This window comes from Carya illinoinensis, chromosome 7, assembly GCF_018687715.1.
Source record: "Carya illinoinensis cultivar Pawnee chromosome 7, C.illinoinensisPawnee_v1, whole genome shotgun sequence".
Lineage (NCBI taxonomy): Eukaryota > Viridiplantae > Streptophyta > Magnoliopsida > Fagales > Juglandaceae > Carya > Carya illinoinensis.
Window position 1 is genome coordinate 15,953,627 of NC_056758.1, and position 12,360 is coordinate 15,965,986.

General features: G+C 38.6%; 1 protein-coding gene across 1 annotated transcript in view; it reads left to right on the forward strand.

The window, feature by feature from the left end:
• The first annotated feature begins 346 nt into the window (after positions 1-346).
• Positions 347-12,360, forward strand: part of LOC122315937 — a 44,276-nt gene continuing 32,262 nt past the window's right edge. Inside the window, exons 1-3 of the mRNA XM_043132296.1 lie at positions 347-847; positions 1,533-1,704; positions 1,795-2,012. Coding sequence (XP_042988230.1) covers positions 470-847; positions 1,533-1,704; positions 1,795-2,012 — 768 coding nt within the window. The 5' untranslated portion in view covers positions 347-469. The remainder of the gene's footprint in view (positions 848-1,532; positions 1,705-1,794; positions 2,013-12,360) is intronic.

Genomic DNA, 12,360 nt, shown 5'->3' on the forward strand with positions numbered 1-12,360 from the left:
AAAAAAGACAAATTAAGATAAGGCCTTTTGTACCGATTCATTTGAAACTGAGTATACTAAAGATTGCAGATGACTTAAATCTTCTTACAGAGAATGATATTTATGTGCTTCAGTTCAAATTAATTTAATTTAAATGTTAATTTTATTATAATTTTTATTGTATTATTGTATATGTCACTTAGAAGTGGTTATTAAGTAAATTATTGTTTGGATTAATAGTTTTCAGGAAACTGCAATTACGATAAACCAACTGTCGTATGCTAAACAATCTTTGCTCGATGCTAACCGTTGCTCTGAATGGGGCGTGCTTTTTGTCAATATTTTACTTTTGAATACCAAGCATTTTGTTATCGAACACGGGAAGTCAAGACACGTGTTATCCAAAAACCCCAGCCCCGGCAGTCTCCCTGTTAAACCTCACTCTGCCCGATACTCCAATTCCTGAGACTTCTTATCCGACTGCTCATCAATGTCCTCCCTTTTCCTGATCCATACTGGGACTGCACTACCCTTCAAACCCCCACCACTCCTCTCTCCTCCTATCCCACGACGCGTTCTCGTCGTCGTTCGCTCTTCCGCAGTATCCTCTCCCGAAAAGCGAGCCAAAACTAGGAGGAGGAAGCAACATTCCAAGGACAATCATTCTTCATCCTCCGTCCCATCAGCGGTGGAAAAGAGTCTTCGCTTCACGTTCATGGAGGAGCTAATGGAGCGCGCCAGGAACCGCGACTGTCTCGGTGTCTCCCATGTCATCTATGACATGATTGCCGCTGGCCTCAACCCTGGCCCGCGCTCCTTCCACGGCTTGATTGTCTCTCACGCTCTCAACGCCGACCACCAAGGCGCCGTATGCCATCGGTTCAAACTACATTTCTTTTTTGGTTATTGTTTTCTTTATTAGAAAGAAAAATTCTATTTTCAGGTCGGTGTAGCGCATGCTTATATAACATAACTTCATTTAAAAAATAAAATTTAAAATTTGAATCTTACCAATCAAATTTTACTATTTAACCCAACTTGAGAATAGAGTAATCGTTTACGAATCGACTGCAATGTGAGGGGTAGATAAACTGCATCATCCCATATGGATTTACATTGCAATACTCCTGTTGTTAATAACCGTGACTTAATAATGACAAGCAGTGGGGCCAACTACGGTATTACTTTAAAATTTACTACAGCTTGTTATAACCTGACATCGAGGCAACATGTGTTGGGATAAAGTCTAGTGTGTAGCTTCTAATTGTCTGTGCTCTCTGCATCGGACTGTGGAGCTGTTTGATATGCATGATATGAGTGGCTACGTCAGTTTCTAGCAAAGCTATAGTTAAATTTCTGTAGTCCCCATGGAAGGTTCTTAGTTTCATCATTATATGTGTGATTATTCTTGTTGTGTTCCTGTTGATGAAGACAAATTCAATAACAACATTATCATTGCTGGCACCACTACATCATGTAAAAAAAATGGTATTCTTGTGTATTTTGCTCGATTATGAGTATTGAAGACTGAATTTGTTCTTACTCTGTTGCAGATGCAATCATTGAGGAGGGAGTTGAGTGCAGGTCTTCGTCCATTGCATGAAACATTTGTCGCATTGATTCGATTGTTTGGTTCTCAAGGACATGCCGCTAGAGGCCAAGAAATCCTCTCAGCAATGGAGAAATTAAACTATGATATTCGCCAGGCTTGGCTAGTTTTTGTTGGTACAAAATATAATCTTGTTTTGCTTATTTATCTCTATTTAGTTGAACTTTAGTCATTATCTAACTTGATCAAGTGCTTCTTTTGAGCAGAGGAGCTTGTTAGGAACAAGCATTTGGAAGATGCAAACAAAGTGTTTTTGAAGGGAGCCAAAGGTGGGCTGAGGGCTACTGATGAAATTTATGATCTTCTAATTGAGGAAGACTGTAAAGTTGGGGATCATTCAAATGCCTTGGAAATTTGCTATGAAATGGAAGCAGCTGGGCGGATGGCAACCACTTTTCATTTCAATTGTCTACTTAGTGTGCAGGTGACGCTTTTTAAATATTGGTTTCTCATTACACATTTCACCCCTGTTTGTGTGCTCACGTTAAAGGTTTTTGTGCATCTTTTTATTTTTTGTACAATATATGGCCCGCATGGTTTTTCTTGTAAACAGACTTGGTATTGAGCAAGGCTGTTTGTAAAATATTTTATGGCCATTCGGGGTTTAGCTTCTAACTTGTTGGTATTGAATGTGGTCTAGATCAGGTCTGCACTTTTTCACCTTGCCCATGTGTATAAATTGTAAGCTGTTTTAGATACAAATGGTTTGTAGCACAGAATATCGACACCCACCATTAATCTCTGAAAAAAGGAAGCAAAAAAAGAAAGATTGAAGGCTATTGACTTATCTTAGGGTGTGTTTTTTACTTTTATTAATTGCTTTTTATGGGTACCTTAGATTGGAAGACTTTATTGAGACTAACCAAATAGACTCTTCCTTAGATAGAAGATCTATTACATGATACTGTAATATCTTTTGGAGGTGCTTTTGTTACATGGAAAGTAAGAAACACATAATGATTTCACAATCATGTAGAAGTTGAGTAGGGCTGTGCATCCACATATGGATCCAGGTACATGGGAATACTCAGATCTGCATCATGATTTTTAAAACCGGGTAGATACCCCACCCGGGAAAAACCAATTAAAACCCGGGTGGGTATCAGGTTTTAGATTCTAAGCAAAAAACTGGTTAGCTGGATACGCGGGTTGTAACCGGGTATCCAGTTTTAACTTTTAATTTTAATTTTTAATTTTTTTTTGCAATATTTCATATGCAGCAAAATTTTAATGAGAAGAAAAATGGCACATTGAAAGTGCTAAAACAGGTATGAACATATACCTAAAAACTCTAATAAAAAAAAAAATACAAAAACAGATACTAAAATATCTAAAAAAAATTAAAAAAACAGATCTAAAATCGAAAAAAAAGTTCTAAAAAAGTAAAAGTGTAAAGATTAAAAGAATAAAAAACAAAAAATTTTACAGAAATATACAATCATTCTCTCTTCTTGTTGTTGTTGACTTCATAACCTTTTGCACATATACAATACTTGATGTTCTTCAAAGATTAAACAAAGAAAAGAAAGTCACATCCTCAGATTATGCAATATACAAAAAGGGCAATTCAAATTGTCTATATTGCATAGACAACCAAAATAATTCAATAAATTATCTACCTGTAATTGCACCACCACCTTCATCAAGTTCATAGCTCCACCATTTATCATCAACCCCGAGGGGTAGCTCAATTGGTCAGGCCTTGGGTTTGCTCCCCAATGGTCACTAGTTCGAGTCCCCTCAGGGCCACTGGAGGATTTACCTGGTCGTTAACTTCAGGGCCCCTTGGGATTAATCGAGGTGCGCGTAAGCTGGCCCGGACACCCAAGGTTATCAAAAAAAAAAAAATTTATCATCCAAAGCATCATGTCATTTTTACAACAGCAAGATGGCCATTCCTTCCAGTTTTGTCACATTGTAACTTCATCTGGAATTGTTGGAAATTAAGAAACATGTGCACATAGGAATTTCTAAATGTAGAGCTCAGAATGAAATAACTTGGAAACCAAATACCTCAAACAAAGCAAATCCAATCAATATGAACTTACCCAAAAGAAATTCACTCAATGTCTAACGTGAAAATTATTATCTTGTAGTTTCTCTTGTGAACATTAAAGCCAAGAGGCTTTGCAGCTTCCTCAATTTTAGACATGAAGGGAGATAAGTCAAATTTCCATATTAGAGCAATAAGCATGAAACTGCAAGTAGGAAAAAAGCATGTTGATTAGGACCAATTCTCTAAGAACTACTTATTAAGTTTGAAGTTCTGATCTGGATCAATAAAACAAAATTCACAAATATATGAAAGCAACGTGTAACAATTGAGATCATCAAACTCCACCTCAAACAAATAACAAACATTATGATAGAGAGGCGGCAGCGCCAAAGCTATCACTACGAGAGGCAAAGATATTTCCCACTTATCCCATCACATTCATAATTGCAAAATTTAATAACAAAATATAAGCATAATGAGACTACCAGCATAAAGAAAGACCCATCACATTCATGCAGTAACAAGGAAAACAGATAAGAGATACCCTTCCTATTGTGGCGAATGGGCTTGAAATTTTCCTCTTTGCTGAATCTGTCATCCGGTGCAGCAAATCTGTTCCCTTGGCTATTAATAGTAGGGTCTGCACTCCCTCTAATTGCATACATTTCCCAATGAGTGTTGTCATTGTTCACCACATGGAAGTACCCGTGCCTACATCTGCATATATATGTGAAAGAATATGTTCAACACAATATGAAAACAAAGGGCATATATGAATATTATTTACAATACAAGAACTACAGCATGAACAACATGAACACTCCATAAAATGTTTTCAGCATCTTCAGGCTTCCCAATGTCACTAGCACCAAAGATTGCTCAAAAAGCACCACAAACCACCGATGGAAAGACACAGGCATATTCTTAGATATAATAGTATCACTTGCTATAAATGATCAGTAGTTCATGTTCAGAATTGGCCCAGGCTCACTTACAGAGCTGTCAATGAAATTCTGGAACTTTGTCTTCCTCAAACACGAACCCTTCTCTGCAGTCAAATCAAAATATAAGCAAAATGAGATTACATGCATAAAGAAAGACCCATCCAATTTTGGTTCAATCCCATCCGAAAAATACCTATCCACCTCTGAGCCAAATACTGAACTGTTTTGCTCCTCAAAGTTTGCAAATTTTGAAAGAACTAGAAGTATTGTTTGCAAATTTTGCAAGTTGTGTACTGTATTTGCAAACAATACTAATTACACTACTAGAAGTATTGTTTGCAAGTTGCAAATTTTTATTTTTTTATTTTATCTTTTTTTTTTTTTTCTGGAAATATTTTAAAAATAATACTAATTACACTACTGTTTCTATTAAATTCTTCAATATACATCTATCATACTACTGCATTCCAAAACGACAACCCCTGATAGCAATAAACTTCTAATCATTTAGCCTATCAATATCCATCTTGATCCTTCTGGCTTATAATCATTTAGCAGAAAATACAGTCACAACTCAACCCAGAAATTCAAAAATCCCTATACAAGCATCATTTACATACAAAACCCAGCATTCATAATCAAACTTTAAACACAGAAACACAATTTTTTTTTTTTTTGATAAGTAAACAATTTTATTGCTCAATGAATAGGCATAGCCTAGTACACAATGAGATGTACAACGGTGTGCCCTTAACTATGTGGGCGCAATAGAGACAAGAAAATCATGTAAAGAGAGGCCATTAAATTCGAGACCTATAGCCTAAGTACAAAGAGTTGTAATCAAAAAGAGTTTCAGCTCCTCTATTGATGTCTCCTTGTCTTTAAATGTCCAGTCATTGCGCTCCTGCGACAAACACTAGATGATGCATATAGGGACCATCTTCCACACAACTCTGATTTGTTGAATGCCTCTTAGATTTTTCTAGCTCGCCATAACTGATGCTACTATTGCGGGCATAATCCAAGCTAGCTCCAGTTTGTACCTCATTCCATAACACTCTAGCTATCTCACAATGTAGTGGAAGATGGTCCAGAGACTCATCTCCTCTCTTGCACATGCAACACCAATCCGTTATGATCACCCTACGCTTCCTCAAGTTATCAGTTGTAAGGATCTTACCCAAGAATGGTAGTTGAGGATTTCCGCCCTATAAGCTTTGTGAGTGGAGTATACAAGATAATTTCGAAGGTTCTTACTAATAAGCTAAGCTCGGTAATGGAACAAATTATTTCTAAGCCTCAAAATGTATTTGTTCAGGGGAGACAAATCCTTGATTTGGTTCTCATTACCAATGAGTGCTTGGATTATAGGTTGAGGGAAGCAGTTCCAGGTATTCTATGTAAGCTTGACATGGAAAAGGCATATGATCATGTGAATTGGGAATTTCTTTTTTACTTGCTCGGGAGGTGTAGCTTTGGTGATAAGTGGATTTCATGGATTCAACATTGTGTTACTACCGTTCGCTTCTCGGTGCTAGTTAATGGCACCCCTGCTGGATTTTTTAACAGTTCCCTTGGATTGAGGCAAGGGGATCCATTATCTCATCTTATTTTTATTATTGTTATGAAGGCACTTGATCAAATGAAGGCTGCTGTTGGAGGAGGTTTTTTATTCGGATTTTCGATGGGTAATGGTACTAATTGCTTTATCATAATCTCACATCTCTTATTTGCATATGATACTCTCCTTTTTTGTGCATTAGATCATGGCCAGATTCAAGCTTTATGAGCACTTTTGTTATGCTTTGAAGCCGTCTCAGGGCTTAAGGTGAACCTTGGTAAGTCCGAGATGGTTGTGGTGGGTGTGGTGCCTAGTATCAACAGCCTGGCGAGCCTTCTAGGTTGTAAAGTGTCTTCTTTGCTTATGAAATATTTGGGTTTCCTGTTGGAGGTGACCTTTAAGGCTAGAGCTATTTGGCATCACAAGGTAATGTTTCATTCCCCAGGAAGAGTATTAGGAGGTCTCGCGTCCCTTCGAAAGCTACCAAGTTAATGTTCCTTTCCTGTGGAAGAGTATTTGGAGGTCTTGTGGCCCGAGAAAAAGTAGCTTTTTTCGTATAGACTGCTGCTCTTGGAAATATTTTGATCGCAGACAACTTGAGGAAGAGGGGGCTCATTGTGATGGATTGGTGCTATTTATGCAAAAAACATAGAGAATGAGTGGATCACTTTTTATTGCATTGTGAGGTGACAAGGGTGTTGTGGGATGAGATCTTTAGAAGAGTTGATGTTGCTTGGGTAATGCCATTGAGGGTGGTTGATTTATTGGCTTGCTGGAAGGAGATTCAAGGCTGTCCCTTAGTGGCGGCAATCTGGAAGATGATTCTGTCATGCATTATGTGGTGTACTTGGTCGGAAAGTTTTGAAGATAGGGAGCACACAATGGTGGAGATTCAGAATTTTTTTGTACACACGTTATTGCTTTGGTTTTCAGCCATTGTGCTTAATGGAAACAATGTTCATGACTTCCTGTCCTTAATCTATCAATCCTAAAATGTATTTAGGTGTTCTTTTGTGTACCTTCTGTGTACATGGGATATGCCCATTTCATTCGTATCAATAAAATTTACATCTTACGTATAAAAATGGGATTTTACCCTAGGAAGCTGTCCACACAAGAAATGCCGTTTTGGGAGGTGCCTTATGTCTCCAAATCCTTTTCCATGGGAACTGGCTATTTGGCTCTTGAGTGAGAGCCTTATAGAAAGTGTGCACCGAGAATGAGCCTTTACCTGCGGGTATTCACCACATTATATCTCGCTGATTGCTTGATTTTATGGAGTACAAAAGGCTGAAAAAGTCTTCAAAACTGCTCATTTCCCAATCTTGTGCCGTCCAAATAAAATTGATTTCCCAATCTTGCTCCCCCAATATCACCATGACTTCCGCCACTAATGCTTCCTTGGCATGTGCAACCCTAAAATTTGAAGGAAATAAATCCTTTAAAGCACAGTTTGCACACCATATGTGTGATACCTCATATGATAAGCATAATGGTAGGTGGTGTATGGGATCCCACATTGCTTGGGAATGAGAAGTTCTTGCTCTTTATAAGGTTCCAACGGGGCTCTAATTATATCATTGACTAATCCTTTTGGAATATAGATCATGTGGTTTGGACCTTTCATTGAGGCATTATAAATTATATCAAAACCTATCCCAACTAGAAATGTGGGATTTGAGCTGTGCCACATACGACGAACTGGTCTGACAAGGACGTTGGGAATTTAAGCGGGTAGATTATGATACCCCATATGATAAGGATAAGGGTAGGTGGTGTATGAGATCCCATATTGCTTGGGAAGAAGAAGTTCTTGCTCTTTATAAGGTTCCAATAGGGCTCAAATTATATCATTGACTAATTCTTTTGGAGTATAGGCAATGTAGTTTGGACCTTCTATTGGGGCATTACAATATGTCACTTCAAAATTTAATCCTTGAACCCTCACCCAGAACCAATCTAGTGTGGCGAGCAAAGACCCCCCATCCTATTCTTATATGCTTCCAAAATGCCACACCAAACGCCCCTCTCACTTCTACAGTACACCAGCCCCCCCCATAGGCCTCCAAGTAGCGCCCGTTTAAAAATTCTCATATTTCTAATGCCCAATCCACCAGTTGAGATAGAGGAACATACCTTGTCCCAATTGATTAGGTGGAATTTGAACTCCTCACCCACATCACTCCATAAAAGTCACGTTGGAGTTTCTCGATTCAGGATGCCACGCTTGCTGGGATTGGAAATATAGATAGATAGTAGGTTGGTAAATTAGACAATGTACTTTTAATCAAAGTGATCGTACCACCTTTTGACAGATACATCTTCTTCCATCCTACCAATCTTGTCTCTACTTTCTCAATCACCGTGTCCCATATTGAGGTATTTCTTGAAGCAGCCCCCAACGGGAGGCCCAGGTATGTTATAAGAAGAGATGCAATCTTACATCCCAATGTGCTAGCCAGTTGTCTTATATTATTAACATCTCCAATAGGCACCATCTCTGATTTATCAAAGTTCACATTCAACCCAGATTCTGCTTCGAAACATAGTAGAAGGGCCTTCAGTGCCATAATCTATTCTTGGTTTACTTCACAAAAGACAAGTGTGTCATTTGCAACAACAAATGAGATATATTAATATTTCCCCTATCCGGGGCTCCCATTGAGAAACCCTCCATGAAGCCATTATTAACCAAAGCCATTGTCATTTTGCTTAATGCCTCTATTACAATAAAAAAAAAAAAAGTAGTGGGGATAATGGATCTCCTTGTCTTAAGTCTCGTGTGCTATTAAAGAAACCAACTAGGCTTCTATTTATCAAAATTGAGAATTTCACCATTGATATGCTCCATCGGATCCACACCCGCCGCCTCTCCCCAAATCCACACCTCCCAAGAAGGTAAAGTAAAAAATCCCAGTTAACATGGTTGTATGCCTTCTCCATGTCCAGCTTACAAATGATCCTTGCAATGTCTGCTTTCAATCGACTGTCAAGACATTCATTGGCAATTAGAATTGCATCTAACATCTATCTATTTCTGACAAATGCATTCTGGGGTTTTGTAATTACCTTCCCCAATACCTTGCCTCGGCGATTCGTAAGCACCTTGGAGATTATCTTATATACCCCATTTACTAAATTAGCGGGCCGAAATTCTCTAATCTCCACTGCTCCAACCTTCTTCATTATCAATGCAATAAATGTGGCGTTGAGGCTTTTCTCAAAATTTCCAGCCGAGAACAACTCCTCAAATACTTTCATTAAATCATTCTTTACCACTTCCCAACATGTTTGAAAGAAGCCCATAGAAAAACCATCTGGGCCTGGTGCCTTGTCTTTGACCATTCTTCTCACCACTTCATGGACCTCCTCCTTCTCAAAAGGCCTCTTCAACCGAGAAACATCTTGTAGCCCAATTGAGTTGAAGCCGAGCCCATCAAGCGTAGGCCGTCATCCCTCCTGCTTAGTAAGTAAATGTTCAAAAAAATAAGCTACATGATTATTAATCACCTGAGCTTCCTTCCATTCAACACCATCAATTTTTAGAATATCAATGTTGTTGGTTCTCTCCTATGAGAGTTGGCAATCTTGTGGAAGAACTTTGTGCTTCTATCTCCTTCCTTCAACCACATTGCTATTGATTTTTCCCGCCAAGAAGTCTCTTCTAATAGAATGATCCTCTCCAAATCTGAGACCAACTCCGTCTTTCGAGCTAATTCTTCCTATGAGAGAGCCTGCTCCTCTTGTATCCTTCCTGCCTCTTGAATTTCCATCAACTTATTTTTCTTGCAATCCCCTATATCACCAAAAGACTAAATGTTCCAAAGCTTTAAATCTTTCTTCAAAGCTTTTAGTTTACCTGCAAATATGAAACTAGGGGTGCCTTTATATCTGATATGCTGCCCACCACTGTCTGATCCTGTTCACAAACCTTCTGATTTTAGCTACATGTTTTCAAACTTAAAGTACTGATGCCCTCTTTGGAGATCACCACAATCCAACATGATAGGCCAGTGATCTGAGCAGAGACGAGACATTCTCTTTTGACAAACATCTGGAAAATGACTTTCTCATTTTGGTGATATTAAGAATTTATCCAAGCGAGACCACGTCTAATTATTAGACCACGTGGATAAGCTCTCCACTATGGGGGAATGTTCCCTAGGTTCAAATAAAAACTGCACTCTGAGAATTCTGTCATTGCTAGCCGCAATCTTCTATTTCCGGACCATTCGCTTAAAAATCTTATAACATTAAAATCCCCTCCTATGCACAAAGGAAGGTCCTACCAACTATGTACTCCAGCCAATTCTTCCCATAGTAATTGTCTACTATCGTCTGAGTTTGGTCCATAGACTCCTTCAAATACCCACAAAAAATTATCTATCACACTCTTAAAGGAGCATGCCAACGTGTACTCCCCTATGAATTCCTCCATTTTCTCCACCACCCGCCTATCCCACATCACCAAAACACATTCTGACACTCCATTTGATGCCAAATACACCCGATCCACATGTACACAACTCCATACACTTCGCACAATTCTTCTAGTAATTAATTTCAGTTTTGTCTCTTGTAAACATACAATGTCTGCCTTCCACTCATGAAACAAGTTTCTTACTTGAGATGCTTATTGGCCTCATTGAGCCCGTGGACATTCCACGATATAATTTTGGGTTTCATATGGGGGAGGCCAGCGCCTTCCCTTTTGATATGTCCCTACTGGAGCTTCCCTCATAACTCAATGACCATGTTAGTCTTTTAAGCTCCCGTTGTTTTTTTGAGCCAACTTTCTTGAACTGCTAGTGCCCCACTTCAATGGTTGTAAGCAACACCATGAACTGTTCCTCGAAGCCTGCACACTCCATCCCCACACACTGTTGTATTTCCTTTATCTTGTGTAAAACCCAGTCTGAAACATTAGATTGATTTGGTAACATATAGTTCATAGGGATAGGCTCACCCTGTCTGAAACACAAAAATTACTATACAAACTGACATTCACATTCAAAACTCAGAAAAAGAGAGGAACATACTGATAGTAGCGAGAAAAAGCTAGGGCTTCTATGACATTAACGGACAATGACCTCTCAATGGCGGTGATGCTAGGGTTTCAGGGACTTGAGAGAGAGATGCATTGCTATAGTTTTGGCGACTTGATAGAGAGAGATGTATTGCTAGGGTTTGCTATTTCGAGGACTTGAGACTTTGAGAGAGAGAGATAGGGAAATTGCAAAGTGGAGAGAGAGAGAGAGAGAGAGAGAGAGAGAGAGAGAGAGAGAGAGAGAGAGAGAGAGAGAGAGAGAGAGAGAGAGAGAGAGAGAGAGAGAGAGAGAGAGAGGGGTTGGGGAAGTGGGGAGGAATTAAATTGGGGCTGGGGAAGTGGAGAGGAAGTATATTGGGGCTGGGGAAGTAATACAAAGCCATGTCGTTTTGTAACATAAAAAGTTTTTTATTTTTATTTTTTTTATTTTTATTTATTTAAAAAAAAAACCTGGTTATGGATACCTGATTATATATCTAGGTTCCATAACTGGATTCGGGAAGGTAAGATATGGACTTACCCACCTGGGTCCAATCCGGGTGGATGACTGCCCAGGTCCACCCGGATTTCTAGGTTCCGGCCTAGACCAGAAAACAAATCCGGTCCGAGTGAGATTCGAAATTGCATAAGTGATCATTGAAACTACACACCCTTAAAGTTGAGTATAGGGCAATGGCTAGCAGTTATGGTAAATCATATTGGTCACAAGTTTTTCTTCAAGGATTTTTTATTCACTTTAAAATCTGGTTTGGTTTGGCTTTGCTTTGTTTTTTTGACCATCAGGCTTCTCTTCATATGGTTTCATCTTATGGCTTATGAGAACCCAAGCATATTGAAGTTACTTTAATTTTATTCTGTATTAGATATTGAGTGGGAAGATCATTGCTCTATTTATTAAGTAAGAGAACCAGCTTGTCTTGTAGATGTGTTCATCAAGACTTTTGGTTTGCGCGGTTTTTTTTTTTTTTTTTTTTTTTTTTTTTTTTTCAGCTTGGGCATACATGACATATATTCTCCAACTTGAGGGGAAATGTTAGAGGTTATGACATTCTTGTAATAAGTATATCAAATACTGGTATAGACACGTATAAAAGTTAGTGTAGAGAGGTATAGGAAGTAATTTTTCTCCTCTCTAAGTTCTTTCACTAGCCCTACCATGAACAATTGTACTTATATCCTACATCTCCTAGAACTCTATCCCAATGTCTTCATTGTGGATTTTTC